The sequence below is a fragment of the Triturus cristatus genome, chromosome 6, assembly GCF_964204655.1.
Source record: "Triturus cristatus chromosome 6, aTriCri1.1, whole genome shotgun sequence".
Taxonomy (NCBI): domain Eukaryota; kingdom Metazoa; phylum Chordata; class Amphibia; order Caudata; family Salamandridae; genus Triturus; species Triturus cristatus.
In genome coordinates this window covers 1,940,201,953-1,940,228,764 of record NC_140589.1, presented here as the reverse complement: position 1 = coordinate 1,940,228,764, position 26,812 = coordinate 1,940,201,953, and the positions used below count along the sequence as shown (strand labels likewise).

General features: G+C 47.6%; 1 protein-coding gene across 1 annotated transcript in view; it reads left to right on the top strand.

Moving 5' to 3' along the window:
• The window catches only part of LOC146822546 (NACHT, LRR and PYD domains-containing protein 12-like), a 193,754-nt gene that overhangs the window by 46,516 nt on the left and 120,426 nt on the right, over positions 1-26,812 (top strand). Inside the window, exon 2 of the mRNA XM_085610074.1 lies at positions 25,958-26,002. Coding sequence (XP_085466200.1) covers positions 25,958-26,002 — 45 coding nt within the window. The remainder of the gene's footprint in view (positions 1-25,957; positions 26,003-26,812) is intronic.

The window sequence follows — 26,812 nt, the reverse complement described above, 5'->3', positions numbered from 1 at the left end:
AGCCGTGTCCTGTGTGATGTTTTGGCAGCCATGTTTGAGCACCTTGATGAATTCATCAAATTTCCTACTCCCGAGGAGTTGACAGATGTCAAGGGTGATTTCTATGCCCTGGGAGGGATGCCCCATTGTGAGCGTGGGGGAAGGGCGGGCCGGATACACAGACGCGGAGGCTGTATGTAGTGAGCAATCTTTAGAGTATTTATTTAAAGCAACAGATGCATGGGGTTGATTATCTACAATGGGCTCCTTTCTTTCTTTCCTGGCTCCTCTCTTCCCTCTGCTTCTTTGGGGTTGTTCTTCGTGATGACACTCTTCTCCGAGGTGGCGGTTCCCGTCAGCAGGGTGGGCTTGCGGAGGTTTGTGTAGTGGGGAGAGATAAGAAGAGGAGCCGTTAGCTATTTCCTTGATGGCTTAGTTACACCAGTCACCTCACCCGGGTAGTGCACAAAAACAGCAGGATACGTGAAGCTGAGCGTCAAAAAGAGATCTTTGGTAAGAAGGGACGGGAGGGCGTAGATAAATGGGGCTGAGAATACCCCGACGATATATACAAAAAAAGAAGGGGGCGTGATGGAAGACGGTGTGGAGTGTGACTCTGGGTCTTGTCGTGCTCTGTGCCCTCGTTTAGATAACTCCCCCTCTCCCTACTTCACCCCAGTGCCCTGCAACCACCCGCCGCCCGTTTCTCCCTTTTCTCCCTGTGGCGATGGACTCACCAGCTCTGCCGCACCCCTCCAGGGATGCGGCCGCTCTCCAGCGTCCTCCGGTGGGCTCCACCAATCCTCACTTCACTCGTCCTCGGCTTCAGGTCCGTCCGCGTCCTCTTCTCGCTCTTGGTTTTCTCCCGCTTCGCTTTCTCTTCGTCTTGTCGGCTCTTCTTCCTTCGTCTCTCGTCCGGCAGTGTCACGCTCTCCCACAGGTGTCCTCCGCGTTTTCTCTAGTCTCCGGCTTCCTGTTCCGAGGTCAGAGGTGACGACTTCTGCTGTACTCTGCCTCGGGATTGACTCCTGGAGAGACACATGATACGGGGGCGGGGTTATCGGGGTCGGAGATGGTTTGTACGGTGTCGGTAAGGAATGTGGATAATCCCCAGGCTGGTACCCTCGATGTCCAGGTACCGTACTGTTGCGCCTATGCGCCGTCTCACATCCCCTTTCCCTAGCTGTCTTCCTGGTGGGGGGGTGTCCATAAGGTACCGTGACAAGAAGTCCACGTTTGTTTGTTCTGTGCCCTTTCGGTGTTTTGTACTAAATCTGTAGGGTTGTAGGGACAAGAACCAGCGTAGTACTCTTTCATTGTGGCCTTTGCTGCGAGCTAACCACTCCAATGGGGCATGATCAGTAAAGAGGGTAAATTCCCGCCCTTCCAAGTAATAACGTAGGGATTCGATAGCCCATTTGATTGCGAGGGCCTCTTTTTCGATGACTGCATAGTTTTTCTCTCGTGGGTATAGTTTCCTGCTGATCTACAGGATGGGTTTCTCTTCGCCCTGAGCAGTACGCTGAGACAGGACAGCGCCCAGACCGTGGTCTGAGGCATCCGTTTGCAATAAAAAGGGGAGGGAGTAGTCCGGACTGACAAGTACCGTATCCATCGTCAAAGAGGCTTTCAGGGCTTCGAAGGCTTTGGTCAATTGAGAGGTGGGTTGGCGTAGTTGGGCTTCGGTTTGCACGTTTTTCTGCAACAGGTCTGTGAGTGGAGCAGCGATTTGGGAAAAGTCAGGGATGAACCTCCTGTAGTAGCCTAACAGGTCTAGAAAGGCACGGAGATCTTTTTTTGTCTGGGGGAATGGTATCTGAGTGATAGCTTCTATTTTCTTGCTCTGGGGCCTTATGAGTCCCTCTCCCAGAAGGAAACCTAGGTATTTCACGGTGTGGGCTGCCAGGTGGCTTTTGGCCGGATTGATCTTCAGGTTATGGCACCCCAAAGCGTGAATTACGTTACGGAGGTGTCGGAGGTGTTGTTCCCAAGTGTCACTATATACGATGATGTCATCCAAATAGGCCTCCGCGTACTGCTCATGGGGTTGTAACACTAAGTTCATGGCTCTATGAAAAGTTGCGGGGGCGCCGTGTAACCCGAAGGGCAGTACAGTAAAGTGGTATAACCCATCCGGAGTGGAAAAAGCAGTTTTTTCCTTGTCTTGTTCCCGTAAAGGGATTTGCCAGTACCCTTTACAAAGGTCGAGGGTGCTGATGTACTTCGCCTTCCCTATACGCTCTATCATTTCGCCAACCCTGGGGAGGGGATAGGAATCGAAGTCAGAAATCTTATTGACTTTGCGAAAGTCTATACAAAAACGGACTGAGCCGTCGGGTTTGGGGACTAGGACAATAGGGGAGTTCCAGTCACTCTTGGAGGGTTCGATTATCCCCATTTGCAACATTTGTTTCACCTCTTCCCTGATCGTAGCCCTACGTGCCTTGGGTACGCGATATGGCCGGAGTCGCACCTTTTTCCAGGGTGGAGTGTTGATGTTGTGTTCCGCTACAGTGGTTCTCCCCGGGACCAGGGAGAAGACATCTCGTAGAGACCAGAGAGTGTCTAGGAGGGACTCCTGCAGCTCAACCGGCAGTTCCTGATCGATACACTGTTGCATCAGAGAGGGTCTCATATTTTCATGCTCGCTTAGAATTGGGAGAGGTCCTACCCATTCCTTTAAGAGATTTACATGATATATCTGGGAAGTACCCCGGGTCGGATCTAATTCAATTCTATAGGTCACTGGGGTCACCTTATCAAGTATGGTATATGGGCCCTGCCACTGGCCCAACAGTTTGTGGTCTGATGAGGGCATCATTAGAAGCACGGAATCTCCCACTTGGAAGGACCTCTCTTTGGCACCCTTGTCATACTGTTGTTTCTGGGCCGTCTGGGCATCGTCCAAATTTTGGCGGACTATCGCCCGGACTTGGCCCAGGTGGGTTTTCAGCTTGTCTACGTACTCGAGGGTGTTGCAGCATGAGGTACATCTGTATCTCATGCTGCAACACCCTCTGCATGCTGCAAATGATCCACAGATAGATCCACTCCAAGGCAAGACAGACCGTCCCCCAGGTCCACAACACCAGCCGGGTCAACTACAGCACCGCCCTCTACGGAGAACAACAGCAAAACTGCAGGAGAACTTGTCCACATCCAGGGTGCATCCGCACACCTCATCTTCAACATCCCCCGCTCCAGCCACATCACCGTCCACCTGAGATAGCTACAATGGCTCACTGTCTGCTGCAGGATCACCTTCAGACTCCTCAACCACACTCAGGAGGCAGTCCACAACCCCAGACCCAAAACCGACCTTGGACGTCTGTCATCCAACACCCCGTTGGCCCAACTACGTGCAGCCCACCTTGCCCTGGCCACCATTCATCACATCCACAGAAAAACTGCATGCAGGAGATAGTTCTCCCACCTTGCAAGACAGACCTGGGACTCCCTCCCCTGGCACATCAACATGACCCATGACCACTACACCTTCATGATACTCTTCCAAATTGGTCTGTCTGAGCAGTATTGCAAGCCCCCCCTCAGCAGCTTGAGGCTATCACGGGTGAGTAGTGGGCTCCATGTCTGTATTTGATGATACATTGTGACCCATGTGTGTCCTCGACCGGAGTCAGATCCAAGTGTATGGATGGCTGGAGTTAGTTCCAAACTCAGGCATACTTTGACACATCCAAACACGTATGTTGTGGACTCATGCTAAATGACTGCAACATAAAATGTAAACTATTAATTTTTTTATTATAGGTCTGGGGCGTGATTTGTGCACAGAAAAAGGTGCAATACAGGGACCATAGAATCCAAAGTTCACAGGGGGAGATGGGATCCATGGCATTTGAAGTCAGCAGAGTCCAGACCATAGTGTTTGGCATCATTGGTCAGACTGTGACCAGCAAGTCCATGTGGCAGATGATGTCAGTCAATGAGGTGATGCTGTCGCACATGAAGGCCAGGTGCCAGGTGACCTTGAAGATGTGGATGGGCCGCTACCTCTCACGGTCTTTTCCGTGTACGACCCACCTTCCTCGGGGGACCCTCAGATGCAGGCCTTGACGATGCTTGGGACGCTCCGTTGGATGAATCCTCCTCCTCCTCCCTCCCTGTGGCTGGTGGTGGTCTTCACCTGGTGGCACAGGGAGGGTTGCCCATGTTGTCGGCGATCCGACAGAGTGAATGGCTTATGTCCCTTTGCACCGCCAGGAGCTCAACCAGTCTTGCCTCCATCCGTCCTTTGTGTTCTTGTTGACTGGCGTGTTGCTCGGCCTGCTGGTTCTTCATCTCTGTGAGGGTCCCCACTACCTGGCTCAACTCCCTGGTGTCACGCCGGTATGCGTCCATGATGTTGTCTATGTGTGACATACCGGTCCCTTCAGCTGACTGGTCAGGTTCTCGCCTCCGCCTGCCTACACTCCCACCACCCCTGCCCACACGAGCCTGGGCTGCTGTTGTGGGCACATCGGGTCTACGGGACCCCTGAGGGATGGCAGTGGCGGTGTTGTCTGCCTCCTCCTGGGTGCCCGGCGCACCTTGTCCCTCCTGGTCATACTGGCTCAGTTGTTCACTGTGGGCACGGCTCCTCTGTGTCTCCTGGGATGTGGCAGGAATGGGGGTGGTGGTTGGCACAGATGTTCCTGAATCAGGTGCTGCAGGGGCTTGGACAGCAGAGGGTCCAGGTTGGTCGGGGTCATCCGCGGAGTGTTGAGAGGCGTCGCTGCCGGTGGGATCAGGTTCCTCCCAAGCCTGGGACTGTGATTCTTCACCCCCATTGTTGGGGGGAGATTCATCACGTTGCCCTGTGTGTAAGAGACAGACAATGTTAATGCTGTTTCATGCAACATCCATGTTTCATACACATTCAAGTTGGCACTGTTCCTCCAGGTAGTTGTATGTGCCTAGCATTCTCCTCAATGTTCACTTGTGGATGGGTATGTTGTGGGGGACAGATTGATATGTTCTCCTGAGTCTTTGACATGTAGATTTTTGGCTTGGATGCTTCTTCGGCTATGTATTGGTCTTGTTACATGTTCATTGTGACAGTGGGTAAATCCATTGCCTGTCCCGGGGGGTGTCTGCTTGTGTAAGGGGTGTGTGTGACAGGGCCTGCTGGTGGGTGTAGTGTGATTTGGCACTGGAGCTCCCAGGTGATGTAGCTGTCCCCCCATGGAGCTTGCTGCCATGACAGTGAGTGTGAGTTCCTGTCCTAGATATCTGACCTTGTTGTCTTGGTGTTTGTGTTTGCACTGGTCACAGGAGGGCCTTGTTGCTGCCTACACCAGGGCCAAGTGTCAGCTATCTTGTCAGTACTTTCCAAATCCCTGTGCATTGCGCATGGTGCATGGGTATGTACCTGGGCCATATGGGATGAGGGCAATTGTGTCTGATTTGGAGTTCAACAATGCGTTTTGTGACACCCACCCTCCCAGCATACCGGACATCCATTCTTGGGTTTGTGCTTCGTGTAGCATGGGACATAGCCTGGCCTTGCTTTCTCAATGGGGCATACACATGTTAGTGGCATTAGCGTTGTTTTTGACTGTGGTTCTGGCCAGTGAGGGCTTGGGGGTAGTTGCGTGCATTTGGTGTAGTTGGGGTGTGGATGCCATTACCCCCATGTTACATAAGTTGTTTGTGTACTCACCAGGCTCTGGAACTCCTTGAAGTCCATGTACTCCCACCGGCGGAAGCTGGGCCATCACCTTCTCCTCCCAGGGATGGAAATGTACTGGTCTGCGGGGCCCACCACATCCAGTTATGTTGCTCTGGGCATAGTCGTCATTCATTTTTCGCTTGACCACCCTCCGCAAATCGTACCACCTGGCTTGGCATTCAATCCTGGTCCTTCTGATGGGTGCAACAGCATTCACCCTATCGACGATCATCTGCCACAGGCGTGATTTTTCGCCTATGCTGGTCTGTCTGACCAATGTTCCAAACAGCTGTGGCTCGACTCTGATGACTTCATTGACAAGGATCTCCAGCTCCTCCCTTGTGAACTTTGGATTCTTGTCTGTGGGCATGGTGTGGGGTGAGGGTGTGGATGGTTTTGGGTGTGTGGGTCTGAATGTGAAGGTGTGGGTCGGAATGTGAAGAGGGGGTATGTGTGAAGGAGGTTGTGTGAAGGTGTATATGTTAAGGTGGATGGGTGCAGTTGTTGGTGTCTGCTCTCTAGCTGCAGTGAGTCTGTTGCAAAGGCTCATGGTTTGTGTGTGTGGGCCCTTTTTATTGGTCCATTTGTGGGTGGGCCTCAGTTTGAATTTTTGGTGGGTGTGTTATAAGGGGTGGTTGTGAGTTTGCCCCTCTGTTTGCCTGTTTGGATGTGACCAGGTCAGTCATTTCCATGTTTTGTGCACTGTAGACGTGTTTTGTGGTGTTGTGCGAGTCGAATAGACCCTCCTTGTGCTGTTTTACAATGTCTGTGGTTCAGTACGGTACAGGGGTACGAGTCGTACAGGCACACACCCCCATGCATTGTGTATGTAGGGTGCATACACCGACATTGTGTATGTACGGTGCGTACACCGACATTGCGTATGTAGGGTGCGTACACTGACATTGCGTATGTACGGTGCGTACACCCACATTGCGTATGTAGGGTGCGTACACCGACATTGCATATGTACGGTGCGTACACCGACATTGTGTATGTACGGTGCGTACACCGACATTGCGTATGTACGGTGCGTACAGCAACATTGGTGCGTACACCAACATTGCGTATATACGGTGCGTACACCGACATTGCGTCTGTACATTGCGTATGTACGGTGCGTACAACAACATTGGTGCATACAACAACATTGCGTATGTACGGTGCGTACACCGACATTGCGTATGTACGGTGCGTACAACAACATTGGTGCGTACAACAACATTGCATATGTACGGTGCGTACACCGATATTGCGTATGTACGGTTCGTACACCGACATTGCGTATGTACAGTGCGTACATACGCGATGTTGTTGTAAGGTGCGTACATATGCATGGGGTGGGGCCTGTACGACTCATACCCCTGTACGACTCGCACCCCGGGAACAACTTTTCCCGGGATAAGAGTCATACAAAGTTCGCTTCGTAGCGGGTAAAGTCATTCCCAGTGTACGGGACGTTTTCCGTACAATTCGTAAATCGGAAAGCCGGTCCGGATCGTACTTGTACGGTCGGACTGTATTTTTAGGATTCGTACGGAAAAGTGTCCGGGCCCGTCTCGTACAACTTTTCCCGATCTGATTCGTAGGGATAGGGCAGATCCGCATGTATTTTTCCCGTACGAATCGTACTTCATGGGTCGGACGGGACTTGTACGATTCATGCGGAAAAATTTACGGATACGAGTCGTACGGAAAAAAAAAATACAGGATCGGAATCGACCCCTAAGTATCTTAATGCTGCCTTGTAAATAAGGCAAAGCCCCTATCGCCACCACAACGTCACTAAAACGGACATCCCTGTGGCAATAGGAGCTTGTAAATATGCCCCTAAATGTGGTTTTGTTAATTGTTTCACAGAACCAATCAGTCAGGGTCCTTAGGAGACCCCAAAAGCAAAGAGAGGTTTGAAACGCATTCGAAGGATACACTTGGGGAGTTTTATACTTGAATTTGTTCTCTTTAGTAAGCAATTGTATAACAACTTTGAAGCCCTACTCAAACAGAGTTTTCTATAACGCCCAAGGGACAATACAAACAAGAGGTTCATTTCGCAAACATTAATAATTGTAACCTCTATACAATGCCTAATATCAGAGTGGTTTTCCAATAAGATCATTTTTAATTTTGTATAATGTCTTTTGCAATTGTTATGTTTAATTATGTTTGTATGAAGCAATAATGTACCTCATAAGCCAAATGTAGTCTAGAAGATATGTCAAAGAGCACTGGAAATATTTGCATAATACCCCAAAAAGAATTGAAAATAAAAACATGGGCCAAGCCAATTCATTTACTTGACCCAGATCAAAAAAAGCAGATTGAATAATTTTATCTTGGGTAAATGTTAATATATGTCATTAGGGTGGCCTAACCTAGCAGTTTAAAAAGGGCTCAACCCCCTAGTGCGTACTTTTAGAAAGGTGACATTTTCCTGCTGTAGCCATTTAGTGCTTGCAGCCTGCTCCTGGGGTCACATGACTGGATGGAGTTAGTAGACAGCTTTTGTGTGTTCCTGCCAGACAGCCACTCACAACAGAGAGCATAGGTGTGCCTGGATGGGTGTCATGGACCAAATCTTCACACAAGCAGAATTGGCGTGAACTCCCAATGCCCTCCCGTCGGTGCGTCCGCGCCGGCGTTTCACAGAGCGAGGGGGAAAGGGGAAATGGGACAGAGAAGAGACAACTCCCTCGGTGGCTGCTTCCCTCTCGGCTCCCAGGTAGTTTTCACTAGTTGTCCTCACTAGTTGTTCTCAGGAAGGAGACGGTACCTAATGCACAGAGAAACAGAAGATAAACAACAACAACAACCTCCCTAGAATTTCTTCTATTATTAACTATATACTTCAGGAGCTTCCTACCAGTCACTGAAAGAGTTTTTGCCTCTCTTCTTATTAGGTTTTAATGTAGACCTTAATCTCCCAGTACCTAGAACTAAAGAAAAGAGAGTGTGAATGAGTTTACCTAATACCCTGGGTCTGAATATTTATATGTATATATGTGTCTTACTCTATACCTCTAGAGTCTAGTTGGGAGTCTATGGTACAAGTCGATGTTCCAAGTCTTCACTGAAGAGTCTTATCCTTGGAGACTGAGGTCGCTGGAAGCTCCCTTGACCTCTACTCCGTAGCTTGAAGATATGCGCGCAAAAAGGAACAGGGTTGGAATGAAAGGAAGGAAAGAGAAAGGTAAAGCGCAAGGCAGGTGGTATAGTTTGTACTGGTTATTTGAATTAGTTGCGCGCTAAACCTACTCAAGAACTCTGAAGCGAGATATGGTAAATGCGCTGTTAAATACGTCTTACTGTGGGCTCAATGATGAACTTTTTCCAGTCACCGCTGCAAGGAATTCTTCCTGACTTTCTCCGTAGCAGTTCCAATTTCCCTGAAGGCTCGAAATTGTCCAGAGACTCTCAAGGTTGCTTCTCACTGGATTGCGAGCTGGCTTCACTCGCGCCGCTCACTCTTCTAACTCCGGTTACCAAAATGCAGGGAAGATAATCTCCGCTAAAGATTTAACTAACATAGAAATTCCGCACTCGCTCACATAGAGTGGTGAGGAGGAACAGAACTACGTACGTCACCAAACAAAACTACAGTTGAAGTGCGCAGCGGGAAGCGCGCGCACACTTCTTAACAATTAGTGACCTCGCAGGTGTTCTGAAAGAGTATCTAAAAGTGCTGGGAACACGGCGGCCATCTTACAGAGTGCAATAGTTCTATCTAGAGTCTTTCCAGAGATTAACCATACTTGGTTTTACAATGACTCTAGACTTTCTCACGCCATGGGATTTCCTCTGACCTAGCACAGTTGTGCCTACAATCTTCCTGACAATGGGTCATCACTGGCAGGATGGGAGGAAGGGGCTGAGCACGCTCACAGTTACACCTGAATAGGATATGTCCTGTCCACACAAAAAGGGCTCCACACCCCCTGTAGTTAGTCTGGAGACAGGGCAGGGGAGACAGGTACAGGTGAACTTCAAAGGGTAATTGCCAGAAACTTCTCCCACTACAACGTCTTCAAAGATGGGCACCAGGTATAAATACTGGACCCCAGGTACCACCACTTCAGTACACTTCTGGACCTGTAGAATTTGACAGGCAGAAGGACTACTGTGCTGCTGAGAGGACTGCCAAACTGCTGGACTGATGCACCGAATTACTGCTGCCCGCTGGTCTGCCCTGCTGCCCTATTGCCTGGGTGAGGAGGACTGAAGTTGGATCTTAGGCCCAGAACTCAAAAGTGACCCAGAGGGCTTGCTGGCTTGCCTCCTGATCAGAAGCCTCAGAGACAGCACAGCCTTCCAACAACCTTGCATCCTGTACCTGGACTCTGTCATCTGTGAGTCTTTCACTCCAAGTGTTGCCACCCCAGTCCTGGACTCTTGGTAATGAGCCTAAGGTGCTTTTACGAATCTATCTGTGGATCAGCAGCCCCAAAGCATCTTCTCTGATGTGCGGCCCAATCCTGGGCAGAACTTATGCATCACCGTTGCTGTGTGGCTCCTCCTAACAGCTAACTCCGCATCGCAGCCCATCGGAACCTCTGTATGTGGCACAGCTCCACCCATGGACTTTGCATCGTCTACAGCAGCCATCAGGAACTGCCACCACATGATGCATCTCCAGGCAAAGAACTAACGCAGCCTCCCACAACCGTCGCTGCATGACGCATGCTGGACCTCACAATGACTCTCCTCACCTGGACCTCGCCTCGCTGCCACTGCTTGCCACGTTCTTGACCCAGTACCACACAATACATCTCAACCAGGATTAAAGTACTGTTCAGTGGGCCCAAGTGGGTTCCTGTAGCGCGGTCGGCCTGCACCTGTGACTTTGTCCTGGTTAACCATGGACAGATATCCACAGTTTGTGCTTTTTGGAGCTATCTTGTTTGAAACATTGAAAACTGCATAACTCGTGATCTACTGCTTGGATTGTTTTCTTTTTGGTCTTGTTTTATTTATAACAATTACTCTACTTTTTCAAATTTCCTATGGAATCTTTACTGTGCTGTGTTTTCACTTCATTACTGTTTGAGATGTTGCACAAATACTTTACACATTGCCTCTAAGTTATGCCTGACTGCTTGTGCCAAGCTTCCAGAGGGTTGAGCACAGGTTAATTTAGGGTTTGCTTGTGACTTCACTCTGACAAGGGGTGTGGTTGCTGCATGAGTAGGGTCTCACCCCTCTCAACCAGTAACCCAATTTCTTACACTGGTGATCAGTAGTGGGGATAGGACGTGTGTTGGTGCCGTGCCATACAGGGAGTTGCTGTTACACCGAAAGTCCTAGATAAATATTTTGAGACCAATTTGAGTTTAAACTTCTCCCTGATTGGCCTTTTTGCTTTTTCTAAATTCATTTCTACTTAACCTGACTGTTTGTGTCCGTGGAACCACTTGCAAGGATGGAATCTGAGCTTGCCAACCTGGGGAGTTACACCGTGGTTGAGCTCAAGGTGTTTTGCAAGGAGAGCGGGCTGTCCACCAAGAAGAGCACCGAGAAGGCAGATATTCAGGCAGCTCCGATGGTATGGGCAGAGGCCCGCCAGTCATCAGCATAGGACCAGGAGGGAGAGGATGATGTGGAGGAGCCACAGCAGGGCCCACAGGAGGGTCCAGATGCAGCCTAGAGAGGAGGAAGAGGATATACTCCAGGATTTGAGACCTCTAATAGTACAGGGAGCAGTGCGTCCTTCCATAGTCTGTCCACAGAGGAGATAACGGACTGAAGGGCTGAAAGAGCATTTAGGCTGCAGATGACCACACTCAAGCTGGGACCTCGCGGAAAAAAACTGGCCAGGGAAGCTAAGGAAAAGAAATTGGCAATAGAGGAAAATAAACTGCCCAGAGAAGCAAAGCTAAACAAACTGGCCATAGACAAGAAGAAAATATTACTGGCTCACAGCTGAGTCTGAAGGAGCTGGAGCTCAAGGCCAGGCAGGCTGGGTCCAGCAGTGATGGTGGAAAGCTTACCTGCAGTGCCCTCTGGAGACAAGAGTGTACAAATTCCTAAAGGTCTGGCACCTGACTTTGTTGTGGGGGATGACATTCACAAGTGGTTTGAAGCCTACTAGATTGCTCTGCAGATGCATAAGTTCCATGAGGAGGACTGAGGGACGAACCTGTGGAAGCACAGCCTTAGCGAGGGGAAGGCCACCGTACTTATAGGCCCTAGAGAAAAAGAACAAGATGAAGTATCCCCCCCCCCTCATGAAAGCAACCCTTGTCAGGAAGAATAGCCTCACCCCAGAGAAGTACAGGCAGAAGTTCAGGGACAGTCAAAAACTGGCCCATCAAACCTGGGTGGATTATTTGGATTCCTTTTGCAAGGCACGGTATGGTTGGGTGAAGGGCAGTGAAGTACAGGATTAAAGGATCACATGAGTACCATTGAGATGGGTAACAATAAACATCTGTCATTCAGCCTCAAGAGGCCTACGGGTGAACGTGTGCTTTACAAATAAACATGTTATGTTATTTCAGAGGGAAATACCATACAGCTCGTTGTTACAGAGAGGGGGAACTCCCAGGCCGGGCACTGGCATCCTCCATTCATCCCCTCCGCTAACTCCGTCTCAGAAATTACCGATGAGGATGGCCTCTTGCATAGAACTTCCTCAGACATACTCGGAGTCTTTAAGAGATTTTACAAAACATTGTATTCCACGCAGCGAAAAGCTCCAACTGATTTTGACACCTTCTTTGAGGACACAGCGATTGCATGGCTGGGTGATGGCCAGAGGGAATACCTATTAGCGCATCATGAGGATGAGGAGATCGTGTCGGCCATTATGCAATTACAGTCGAGTAAGGCCCCAGGGCCGGACGGCCTACCGGCCGAGTTTTACAAGACATACCGGCACCTCCTTATCCCAGTCCTGAGACATGTACTCGAGGAAACCCGTGAAACGGGTATTCTGCCCCGATCAATGCGCGAGGCCCTTATTATTTCTATACCTAAACCGGGAAAGCCGTCTGCACAGGTGGATTCCTACAGGCCCCTATCCCTTTTCTTTTTTTTTTTAATATTTATTTATTTGAGAGGTCGTACCGGCCAATACATATTACTGTATGGATACATAGATGCATAAAATAAAATATGATGGAACATTGCATTATACCCTTATCCAAAGTAAAAACAGACAGAGTAATAAACAAATTAAATTAGCATATTAAATAGCAATGCAGCCAATAAATCATTCGTTTGTGGTTAATTTTGCTGTCCTCCATGTAGCCACTGGGGCCCAGAGTCGCTTACCCACATCCCTTAACTTTGCTCCCTTTAAATCATATAATGCCTCCTCAATATTATGTATACCCAACAATCTGCACAACCACATTTGAAAAGTTGGGGCTTCTGTATCCTTCCAGGCTGCGCTAATTAGAATCCTAAAAACTGCTACAGAGATAAAGACTAAGGCTTCAGCCTCGATACTTATGTTTAGTTTCGCATCACAGCCAATTATTATCAGGGTCGGGGATAGATTAATTTTAACATCAAGTAGCCCCTCTAAAAACCGTGTTATTTCGATTTTGATTGGTTTCAATTTTTCACAACCATAAAACATGTGTATAAGATCTGCCGTACCTTTTCCACATCTGGGGCAGTTGCTATCTATCGCTTTCCCCCACGTAAATAGTTTTTCAGGCGTATAGTATAGATTAAATAGGGTTTTGTAATGTTGGGCTCTGAGATTCGAGGAGCGTAGGAACCTCTTATCCATATCTAACGCCTTATCAACATCTATTTCCGGGTCTCCCAGTTTTTTGGACCAAACAGCTTCGATTTTGCCGACATCATCTATTATTGCTTCATTGAATATTTTATATATATCTCTAATTCTATGGCCCCCTGACTTCAAATACTCAATTAGTTCATATTTCCCTTGTAGAGTGATACATTGCCTAATTGATTTAATTCTATTTACAATCTGCATGTATTTGAGTTCTTGATAACCTCGTAAAGAATAGTGTTGTGTAAGTTCTTCAAGTGTTCTACACTGTTCACCAATCATTATTTGCCCCAGCTCGACTATACCCTGACTCTCCCAATGACGCCACGTTCCGTCCCTGCTAAGATTTGGAAAAAGTGTTGAGTTCCAAAGTGGTGTCCGATAATGGATGGTAGGTATATCTAGAGCTTTTTTAACACTTTTCCAGATATACCACACATCCTCTAGCGTCTTATATCCAGTTTCCTTGAAGTAGCTCCTCTGAGTTTGCCTTAATAAAAGCCCTACGGCTTCACCTCCTACCAATAGCTGAAAAATTGATGGTATTGCCGACTGTCTAAGGGTTGGGCCACCCGGATGGAGTAGAATAGCCATGTCTGTAAGGAGGCATGCAAGATGATAGCTCTTAATATCAGGCAGTCCCAAACCACCTCTATCTTGTGGTAATGACATATATCTATTTGACCGCCTTATTTTGCCATATTGCCATAGAAATTTCATAAAGATGGCCTCAATCCTCCTAATAATTTTCTCATCAATTTTAAATGGGATTGATCTTAATTTGTAGAGCACCTTAGGAAACATTGTCATTTTTATCACGTTAGCCCTCCCTATCAATGACAGCTGTAATGAATCCATTCGTTTTAGGTCTGTTTCCATAGATTTCATGAGAGGGGTGTAATTGTCGTCAATTATTTTACCTGGTTCTGCATTTATTGTTATACCTAGGTATATTACAGAACCTACATATCTTCCATCCACCTTGGCTATTTTTTTTGAGCATAATACCTGAGTTTTGTCAACATTTAATCGGTAGCCCGATACATCTCCAAACTGACCAGTTATGTTAACTACCTCCCTCATAGCTAGCTCTGGATCTTTTGTGATGACCGCTAAGTCATCCGCATAAGCGAGAATTTTAGTATGGAACCCATTTAATGTTACTGGTTTGATAATCGCACTATTCATTAATTGTGTAATTAAGGGATCTATATAAAGTGCGAACAAAATTGGAGAGCATGGACAGCCCTGTCTAGTACCCCTTGTAATACTGATCTTATCTGATCTTTCCCCCATTGATTGAATTTTGGCCGTGGGTGATGAATACATAGCACGAATAGCTTGACAAATTCTAGGGCCAAATCCCATTGCTTCCATAACCTTCCATAGAAAGCTCCATCTGACGCGATCGAATGCCTTCTCTGCGTCGAGAAGGATCATTGCGACCCTCTCTCCCCTAGCAGCACCAATATCAAATAATGTAATAGCTCTCCTAATATGATTTGTAGTTCCTCTTCCTGGGATGAATCCGTGCTGCCAAGGGGAGACCAGGGACGCAATAACCCTCCCGATACGAGCAGCCATAATTTTGGCATATAGCTTATTATCGCTGTTGATTAGTGATATCGGCCTGTAGGAGCCCGGATTAGTCTTTGATTTCCCTTTTTTATGAAAGATTACTATATTAGTTTCTTGCCAAGACTCTGGTATTATTCCGGTATTCATAACCCCATTAAATAGATCTAGGAGCAATGGTGTTATTTCCTCCCTTAGACTTTTATATACCTCTAACGGTATGGCGTCTGGGCCCGCCGCTTTTCCACTTGCAAGATCTTGCAAAGCTTCTGATATCTCCGTCAATGTAATATCCTGTTCCAATGATATAATCTGGCCTGAATTTAGCTTGCTGCCCATGTCTAACCAGCTTATATTCGTGTGCCCTCCAGCAGCTTCCTCCTGATATAGTTCTTGATAGAATTTCCTAAACCCCTCCAAATTTTCACCTGGCTTATTGTAAGTTTGGCCTTGATATTCGATTTGTGAAATGGTGTTTTTACTTGCAACCTGCCTTATTCTCAGGGCAAGAGCTCTGCCTGCTTGCTCGCCGGTTTCATAAAGACATGATCTCTGTGCCTGATAGTATGCTGCCGCCTTTTTTGCTAATTGTTTCTGGATCTCAGCTTTTATGGAATTTACTTTATGTAGACTCTCAACAGATTGATCGCCAGTAATTAAATCTTGTCTATGTTGTATCTCTGCCTCGCTTAATTTCCCCATCCATGTTTCCCTTTCACTTTTAGCCTTTTTCCATAGATTGGTGGTATAGCTTATAGTTTCTCCTCTTATTCCTGCCTTAAAGCTATCCCACACCACTCCCCGTGATGCGCTATACCTATTGGCGTCGAAAAAGGACTGAGACCATTTTTTCATACGAGTAATGTAGTCGACATCCGCTAACAATTTTTTGTCAAATGTCCAAGGTCTAGGGACCTTAAATGATCTATTAATGATCATATTTAGGACTAGGGGGTTATGATCTGACATGATTTTGGGAAGCTTGTTCATTTGAACACTCTTAAGTAGGGTATTCGGGATCATAAAGTAATCTAATTTCGAGTATTTATTATGAGGATGTGAGTAATACGTGAACCCTGGATCTCCGGTCGATAAGTTTCCCCACACATCATATAAGCCATGTGACTCCATCATTGAGATAATTGCTTTAAACACCCTTGGCTTCCTGCCTATGTATGCACTACCATCCGTAAAGTTCGCAGAAATGTTAAAATCTCCACATAGTACTATATTGGTATGCCAATCGATTAATTCGTTTTCAATATGGCTAAAAACTTGTGGCTCATCTGTGTTAGATCCATATACTGTGCAAATAGTGAAACCTAAATTCATTTCGCATATTGCCCATCTTCCTAGTGAATATGCCTTACACCTTTTGGCCCCCCCTAGCCCCACTTTGCCAATTATAGCTACGCCTCTTATCATAGAAGTCTGGGATGAACATGACAACAATTCATAACCTTTAAAATTCAACCAGTGTTTTTTGCTCCACGGTAAGTGGGTCTCTTGTAGGCATATTAAATCTAAATTTATCATGTTTAGATACTGTTCAAACTTCCCCCTCTTTTTCCAGTTATTTAATCCTCCTATATGAAGAGATCCAATACTAAGTTTAGACATTGTCAATTTTTAAGTACTTCCATAGCATCAACCTGTTCGGATACCTGAATTCGTTATAAGAACCCATCATTTGTTTCAAATTTCCTCCTTCATACACAATCCCTTTAGCAGTACGACCTCTCTTTGTTTTTTTATTTTCTCCCCCCAATTCCACCATCCAACCCCCTTTCCCCCCTCCCATCCCCCCCCTCTTACCACCCCCCCTCCTGCCACCCTTCGAGGCATCTTGGGTTTAGACTCACCCAGCTGTTGATGGCCGTGTGATCCACCCGCCTGAGCCTCCTACCTGGCCTGCTACTATATAATCACGCTAAGTGTCAGCCTTACGTCCAATAACAGAAGTTAATAGTTGATAGACAATGAATGTCTCCTTCTGTTCAGTTACAAATGTTTTACTTCATACTTGCTTGAACCTCCTTAAGATAGACCTCCGCCTGTATCTCACTTGTGAAGCTCCTTGTTATGCCTTTATATACTATTTTTAATCGTGCCGGATTTTGCAGATAGACTTTTGCTCCGAGTTTTTCAAAGGGGGCGAACAGCTGTCTCATTCGCCATCGTCTTTCGACTGTTGCATGTGCAAAGTCCGGTCTTACAAAGAACTTAAAGCCCCTATATTCTCTTTGAGCCGTCGGCCTAGCCAGATCATATATAATGTCACGCACCACAAAGTTTCCAAAGTTGACTAGGAAAACTCTCGGATATTTAAGTGATTTCTCTGACCGTTTTGGTGTTGTAAGTGGAAAACGATGTGCTCGGCATACTTCTTTATTCATTTCCCAGGAGTTAAGCTCCGGGAAAGTGGATTTCAGTAAATTGATCATAAAATTTCTTGGATCACTAGCTTCCGAGCCCTCGGGGATCCCAAGAAATCGAAGATTGTTCCTTCTTGTTCTATTTTCTTGGTCTTCGACCTTTATCATTAGGTCTTTGATTATACCCTCGTGCTCCTTGGCTTGGAGTTGTAGTTTGCCAACATCTGATTCCAGGTTTTCTGCTCGAACTTCTACCGAGCACATTCTATCGGAGATTTCCTGACATGTATTGCCAACTTTATTGATAGCACCTTCCAATTTTTGAATAGCGACATGGTTTCTTTGACTATCTTTCTTTACATCTTGATGAAAATTTTTAATTGGTTCGAAAACTTCACTCAATGTAGGTTCGCTATGCTTCAGCTGCTCATCGTCATCCGGATTGTTAAGAGAAATATTCTTATTTCTTTCAGATTCTGCATTAGTTTTGCGATGAGGACTTTTTCGTGACAGTTTGGTTCTTGCTGTTTTTTGTTCTGGATTGCTCCCAGGATCTGTTGTTTCATCCTGAGTTATATTTGGGTGCCTTTTGGGTTTGCTTCTTTTTCTCCCGGATTTCTTTGTTAGTATATAGTCGCAAAGTAGAGTATTTTTAAATCCGTTTTCTGTTGGTAAAAGTATTTTTTTATCCTGTTCCTCCTGTCTAAAATTCTTGCCATGATCGGTCTCTTCACTGGATTTACTTGATACGCTATATTCACTGGAAATTGATATTCCTGTCTCATAGATCTCTGATTCAGAACCATCGGAAACTTCTGCCGAGGCATTCTCCTTCGTAGGTTGGTTTATATTCGAGAGTTCTGCTGTAGTGCTGTCTTTCCCCTTCCGCATAATTCGCTGTTCAAGATGTTCTGCAGGGACTAAAACTTCTTCTACAGCGGTCGTGGTCCTATTTTGTAATTCTTGGTGATCCATTGTAGTTGATACCGTTTCATTATAGGGGTCTTTCCGCTGTCTTTCTTTAATAGCGGGGCTAAATATATTTGAAATTCTGGGTTGGGAGCCTATTGAATGCCCCGTTGTGTTGGCCACAGCTTTTAATTTTTTAATCGTCTGTAGTCTTTTAGCCTTTTTCTCCAATAGGTCAAGATTCTCCCTACTTGTCATTTCTTTTTCCTTTTCTCTCTCTTTTGCTCTCTGATTTTCCTTGGCTTTCTTTTTTAGTTTCTCAGCTTCCTTATTCTGTTTCTGTTCAATCTGACCAGTCTGACCAGTCTCGATGCTTCTCTCTTTTCCATCAGCGTTGATCTCCTTCGTTTTGCCCTCGTCATTATTTTTGCCGTTTTTTTCCATTGCTTTGTAACCCCTAGTTTCGGGTCGTCTTTGTCTTCCTTTTGACTTCTGAGATTGTGAATTAAGGATCTCTTCAGTATTTCCTCCATCGTGGTCCTCTGAATCCTCTATAGTCTCTTCTCTTTCATAATTTTCTTGTACTTCCAGTTTCTCTTGATCGGCCTCTACTTGTAGCTGAGTCTGAGCCTTTGCTTTAGCTTTTGTATCGGTTGTATCAGTTGCATCGGTTATTGTTCCGTTCTTTATCCTAGGCTGATACTGTTTTTGAGTTTGAGTTTGAGTTTGATTTTGAGTTTCTTCTTGCGAAACAGAGTCACTGGTTATATCATTGATTTTCTCTTTATCTCTTCCCACATCTTTCTCCATGATTGTATTCAAAATTTGTATGGTGATTTCCGTTATATTTCCTGATAGCACTGCGTTGTCTCTGGCTCCTCTAGCCACAGGACTTCCAGCTTTAAATCTTAACGCTGTTTTAGGTAGACTTGGGAGTCCAGCATGTGCCCTTCTCGCCCGAGGAAATTTAATGGCAGGGCCTGTGTTTTTCGCCTGCTGTCGGTGAAAATAGGCCCCTATCCCTTTTCAATGTCGATTCTAAAATACTGGCCAAACTGATCGCTAACCGTATAAGCCCTCTTATGCCGAGGCTGGGCCTCCCGGATCAGTCTGGGTTTGTGCTGACTAGGAGTACAGCCCATAATCTACGCACTTTGTTCGCCCTGCTTCATGACATAGACCCCGAGGAAAATGCGGCTGCCATATTTCTCGATGCCACAAAGGCATTTGACTCGCTGGAGTGGGACTACCTGTCATACGTGCTGGTGCGCATGGGATTCCCACCTCCATTTCTCGCCTGGATTAATTTGCTATATACAGGACTTAACGCTACAGTAATGATTAATGGGAGTCGCTCGTCCCCTTTCTCGCTGGCCAGAGGCACCAGACAGGGTTGCCCGCTCTCCCCCCTGTTATTCGCCTTGGCTGTTGAGCCCCTTGCTGCTAAGATACGGCAACATCATCGCGAGTATGCGATTGTCTACCCAGAGCGACAGATTCTCGTATCGTTATACGCTGACGACATCACGCTATATCTGCGGCAGCCGGCTCAAAGCCTGAACCCCATAATGCGACTTTTTATTCTGTTTGGACAGCTATCAGGAGTAAACATTAATTGGAATAAATCCCAAATTTATCCCCTTACGGCATCCACGGCTAAATTCCAACTTGACTTCCCCCTTCGGTGGTGTGACACCACCCTCACGTACTTGGGGATACTAATCTCTCGCTCTAGGGAGGAGATCCTGCGGGATAATTACGAACGTGCATTAGATTCTATCACTGATAAAATAGACACTTGGATAGCCCTGCCATTGTCAATGGCAGGTAGAGCAGCGCTGATCAAAATGGTCATCTTACCTAAGCTCCTGTATCTCTTTATTAATATTCCCTATGCCCCTAGCCGTCATTTCTTCTCGGCGCTGAAAACGCAGCTAATCCGTCTTATCTGGGGAGGGAAGCGGGCTCGCTTACGATGGGAAGTCCTCACATGCCCCTTCTGCGTGGGTGGCTTTCGGTCCCTGAGGTGGAACTGTACTTCAGCTGTGCACAGGCCCATCATGCCGTTTACTGGATGAAGCCTCCCCCTTTTATGTCACATCTGGCCATAGAGGATGGTTACATGGCCCCCATGCCGAGCACAGCCTATCTTAGTACTGCTAGGACATTGTGTAGCGCTGCAAACACCACCGTCCAGTCCACTGTTAACGCCTGGCACGATCTCGCTAAAACGACTTGCTGCACGCTACTATACTCCCCGCTTTTGCCCCTTCCAGGACGGCGGGATATTCCGGTCACACAGGAGGGAGGCTGTTGCCGACTCCTTCGTAAACTCTCTATGGATACCTGGGGTCATCTCTACACCGGGGGGAAGTTTAGGACCTCTGCGGAGTTTTTCAAAGAAACCCACCCCACCCCCCTAGATAGATTCTACTATATCAGGCTGCGACGAGATGTGAGCGCTGCTACCCCTTCATTCCCCGCTGAACCTCAGACTATGATCCCCATGCATGTGGTCTTACAACAGGATGTCCCCGCCCATGTCCTTTCGCTGCTTTACCGTACAGCGCAGGCGAATAGGCACTTTGATCCCCTTCTGGCCCGGGAAAGATGGGAGGAGGAGATAGGGTACCCCCTCACGGAGGACTAATGGACGTATTGTTGCAAGCAGACTGGGGAAATCTCTGCCAGTAGCAGGTTTAGGATGATCCATTACAAATTTGTGCACCGGTTATATTATACACCGGCGAAACTATTTAGGCTGAAGATTCGAGACAATGACCGATGTGAACGGTGTGGAGAGGGAAGAGCGGACTTTAAACATCTGGCATGGGATTGCCCGTCTGTGCAGGGGTACTGGGCGGAGGTGTTCGGCGCGCTTGACCTCATGACACGTTTCTAAAGACCCGGTAACTGCGTTGTTAGGCTATACTGCCCCTATTGCTGCCAAAATGCGTAACTACACTTCTATTGCACTGCTCCTTGCTAAACGTAGAATTGCTTGCAAATGGGGCAGGGGCAGAGCCCCGAAATTTAAGGATTGGATTCAGGACCTGATTTATTGCCAAGAGCAACTAAACGCCTATGCCGACCTCCAACCTCCCTCTCCAAGTCCTAGTAACATCTGGGGCCCTTTGCAGAGCTACTTACTGGAGCACTCCACTGAGACTGCATCGGAAACCCCACATTGAGCAACTGTAGTCCTGCTGTGCGGTGTGGCATGGTGGCCGATGAATCCTGCGCGCTGATAGCTGGGAGGGAGGCAGGGCGACACTTCGGGTGGTGTAGGATGGGAGGCCTGAGTACCCTACACTGTGCTCCTATTAGCATACAGAGCCATTAGCGGCTGTTTGGTTGAGTTGTTTGTTGGGAGGTGTTGTGGTTAGCCCGATCCAATGTACGAATTGATTGACATACCCATGTATATGCTATCATCTGTCCCGCCTGCTAATCCTTCCAATGCGGCCGGCCCGATTGGATTGTAGGTGGCTTGCTGTGTAACTCCGCTTCCCCACCACTGATGCAGTAAGATATGTATAGTTGAAATATTGCATTGCCGGCCTGATGGAGGTTGTAGGCGATATGCGCAATTGTATGTCTCTTTTCCTTGAAATGCAAAATAAAGGTTGTGAAAAAAAACAAAAAAACATGTTATGTTATGTTCAGTCTTTGTTTTGCAGATCTGCGCCAACACCTAATTGATAGTAATCTCACTGACCCGAGGGAGCTTGCTAAGGAGGCAAACTGCTTGGTCAGCATCAGGGTCCACAAGGTGGTGTCTGGGGTGGGGGTCTCCATAAGGGTGGACAGGGTTCCCACCAGAATAAAGAAGGGGAAGACAGAACAAATTAAGGAGTTCTTTAAAGGTCCCCTAAATAGTTCCATGGGTCAGGACTCCAAACCCCTTATTGAGGAAAAGAAGAAATGGTTTCTTGACGATAGGTCCTCGGGGAAGGCACCACCCACATGCTATGAGTGCCATCAGGTAGGGCACTTCATGACCTTGATGAGCCGACCGACAACTACAGTGTCCACTTCACCAGCTCAGGATCTACCAACACTGGCACCAAACCCCCAGTCCCACTCACAGAAACCGGAAAAAGATATCAGAAGAACAGTGAAACAACGCACTCAACTCAAACCTCCCAGACACAACTTCCAACTCAGGAAAAGGTTCTCCCACTGGATCACATAATTCGCAAACACAATCGCCCCGGCCAAGCCAGCCAAATCCAAAGTACCTATCAGAAGAGCCAGCTGGTTCACAGAGGAGCTGAAATCCACCAAATGCAACTGCTGGCAACTAGACAGGAAGTGGCGCACCAGCAAAGAGAAAGGAGATCATACTGCCTGAACCAATACCACCACCTCCTAAAAGAAACAAAGAAATTCACCCTAGCAGACCCCATGGAAGCAAGCATAAACAGCAGCCAGGAGCTCTTTGCCGTCATGAAGGAGTTCTCCAACCCTGCAGTCGCTGAGAATGACATCAACTCCTCAAAAAAACTGATAGCCTGGCAAACTTGTTCCATGACAAGATTTCAGGCATCTACAGAAACTTCAAAACCCATCTCCCACCGCCAACAGCATCAACCTGCTCACACCAGTGAACACAACCTCGGAATACCTGCTCACCCTCTGAGACCCCCTCACAACTCCAGCCACAATCTCCATCATGAATTCTGTGCACTCGGGAGCACCCACGGACCCGAGTTCCCAGCACGTCCACAACCTCAAGAGCAAGATGATTGGGGACGAGCTGAAGAAAGTCCTTCACACCTCCATCACCTCTGCCTCCTTCCCTGAGGACTGGAAACACGCTGAAATGTGGTCCCTCTGAAGAAACCATCTGCCAACCTAGCAGAACCCAAGAACTACCAGTCCATCGCTCTGCTCCCCTTTCCAGGAGAGGTTCTCGAGAAAGCAATTAACCAGCAACTCACTGAACACCTGGAACACAACAACCTCCTAGACCCCTCTCAATCTGGATTTCGAGCCAACCACAGCACCGAGAGAGCCCGGATCGCAACCACCAATGACATTAGGGCCGTCCTGGACACCAACGAAGCAGCAGCCTTCATCCTCCTCGGCCTGTCAGCCGCCTTTGACACCGTCTTCCATCTCATCTTAATCGACTGACTCCACTACATTGGAATACAAGGAAACACCCTTAAGAACCCAGAGAATCCACTTCCCACCGTTCACATTGGAACCAAAGAAAGTCATCTGCGGCATCCCCCAAAGATCGTCCTTCAGCCCCACCCTCTTCAACATCTACATGAAGCCCCTGGCCAACACCATCAGATCGCACGGACTCAACATCAGCTCCTATGCTAATGAAACCAAGCTCATCCTCTCGCGGTCAGAAGACCCCTCCACCACCAGAGCCAACTTTCACAGATGTAGGACACCTGTCTCAAGCTAAACACAGCAAAAAAGAAGTCCTCATCTTTGGGAACAACACCTCACCATGGAATGACGCATGGTGGCCTGCAGAACTCGGCCCACACCCCAAACCCGACAGACCATGCCCACAACCTCAGCATCATCTTGGACAGCAAGCTATCTATGAAGAAACAGGTAAACGCAGTATCATCCAATATCATCCACCTGCTTCCACACTCTATGCATGCTCCACAAGATCTCAGGTGACTCCCAGTCAACACGAGAAGGACCTTCATGCAGGCTCTGGTCACCAGCAGTCAGGGCTACTGGAACACACTCTACGGAGAAATCACTGAATGCCTCTTTAGGAGACTACAGACAATGCAAAACTCAGAAGCAAGGCTCATCCTTGACCTCCCCAAAAGGACCCACATCACACCCAACCTCTTTTAGCTACACTGGCTCCCGTTCCAGAAAAGATGCAGTTAAAGATGGTGGCCCACACATACAAAGCCCTGCACAAAGAAGGACCAGCATACATCCACAAAAGCATGACCTTCCACCAACCGACCAGACACCTATGATCTGCCTCCCTCGTCCTTGCAGACACCCCCTGGATCTGCCCAGCCAACAGCAGAGGATGCTCTTTCTCGCACCTGGCCGCCAAGGCTTGGAACGACCTTCCCCTGCATCTCAGGATCACCTCATCACACCAGCAATCCAGGAAAGGACTGTTGAACGGGCTATTCAAATGAACAGATAACCACACAGCAGCAAGCAACTCCTGTGCCTTGAGACCCTCCTGGGTGACTTGCCGTGCTTTAGAAGTGATTGATTGATTGAATGAGGATGGTGCTAATGTCCAAAGCGGGAGCAGCACCCCTCTGGTGGCCATTCACCGGGGCAGGCTAGTGTAGCGCTGGGGAGGAGATTGCACCAGTTAGTGGGGGGACAATGTAGAGGCCACCCTAGTGTCTCTGGATGATGGAGAGATGGTACCAAAGGCCCCCATGCCTAGTAACTCTAAGAAAGACAGGCAATGGGTCACCCCCAATGGCCAGAGGGTAGAGGCTCCGAGAGACACTTGAAGCCAGCATGACAACTGTCAAATGTCATCTGGTGAACTCAGAGCAGGTAATCCCATATGAATTCCACCAGGACATTGTAGCTGGCACCCTGAGGGTCACTATCTAGAGGCTCTGGTTCCCTTTGAGTGGGCGGGTCTCGGATTTCTTGAGGGTAGCTGTTTGTCCATCCATGCCTGTGGATTTTTTGCTTGGCAATGACCTCTGGAAAGAGGTGGCGCTCAGGTCACACCTGGAGATGTTTGGATTGAGTGTGTGGGTGTGCCTGGCCACATGGCCTATGGCCGCCCGGGAAGGTAGTCAGGAGGACCTGGAGCCTGGAACAATAGCCCAGGTGCCTGCTACAAGGAGGTAGGGCAAGGGGCACAGGAAACTCACTCTGGAGACTCCCGCAGTCTGAGGATTTTGCTGTTGGTGCACATCAGCACTTCCTAATAGCAGTCTCCACTCCTCACCATCTGGGATTATGTATCAGTCGGGAAAAGTCAACATCAGTTCCGGTACAAACTCTTCTGAAAAGCCTGTAGTGAGCAAATCTCTCCAATGAATCTGCATTCACTAGGGTGCGGCAACTGCAACCTAGCCGTCCAGCAGCTGACGGCCACAGGTCAAAAGGTTATGATAGTAGAGTCACCTGAGATTCAGCCATCAGAACCTAGAGGTTCCTTATTGCTAAACCAGACAGGAAACCACATGTTCAGTGGATGCCGTCCCCACCATTATAATGTGGAAATCACAGCCCTCTTGTGATCATATGACAGCTGGTCATCTCCTGCAGCCCTGATGATTGCTTTTAGCTGATGAGTGGTTATAGCCGGTTGTAACTCAGCTGCATGTCCAGCATCTGTTCCACAGTGACCAAGAATGCCTTTCTCTGCCATTTCCTATATCCTGGCATTGATATGGTATCGGTTTGATGGTTGATGGCCTTGCCCTCACTCATGGGAGGGAGGATCTTGATTGGCCAATGGGTTTTTGCTACTTAAGAGCCCAACCCCCACCACCTACCATTAATTGACAAAGCCCTGACCTCATCATAATCAATATCTCAGTAATAATCCCTGCCACGTAAATAAACCGTTCCTGTACATTATGACTAAGAGTTTGGTGGCTACTTAACATCCCACATTCCGGCGACCTAAAAATAATTCATGAAATCACATTAAAATGTTTACTGTTATTGGATTACTGTCTGTAATAGTCTTGATATTAATAAGTGTCATTTCATTTTCAGTGTTGGATCCTTATAAGGCCCGAGAAGTTTCAGGAGCTGCTTCAGGTACGTGATGCTTCCACGCAGATGATGAATAGGATTTTGAACCCAGGGAAGAGAGTTCTCACTGCGATGGTATTTCAACTTCACAGTGGAGCATAAAATGCTGCAGTGACCTATGGTATGTGGATAGGAGGCTTTATTTGTGCATGTCGATGACGCTGAAGGATGTGGAGGCTGGGTTTGTTGTTGTCCATGATGCTGAAGGATGTGGAGGCTTGATTTGTGCATGTCGCTGATGCTGAAGGATGTAGAGGCTGGGTTTGTCCTTGTCAATGATGGTGTAGGATGTGGAGGCTGGGTTTGTGCATGTCGATGATGCCAAAGGATGTGGGGGGTGGGTTTGTGCATGTTGATGATACTGAAGGATGTGGAGGCTGGGTTTGTCTATGTTCATGAAGCTGAAGGATGTGGAGGCTGGGTTTGTCCATGTTGATGATGCTGTAGGATGTGGAGGCTGAGTTTGTCCATGTTGATGATGCTGTAGGATGTGGAGGCTTGGTTTGTGAATGTTGATGATGCTGATGGATGTGGAGGCTGGGTTTGTCCATGTTGATGATGCTGTAGGATGTGGAGGCTGAGTTTGTCCATGTTGATGATGCTGTAGGATGTGGAGGCTTGGTTTGTGAATGTTGATGATGCTGATGGATGTGGAAGCTGGGTTTGTGCATGTCGATGATGCTGATGGATGTGGAGGCTGGGTTTGTGCATGTTGATGATGCTGATGGATGTGGAGGCTGGGTTTGTGCATGTCGATGATGCTGAAGGATGTAGAGGCTGGGTTTGTGCATGTTGATGATGCTGATGGATGTGGAG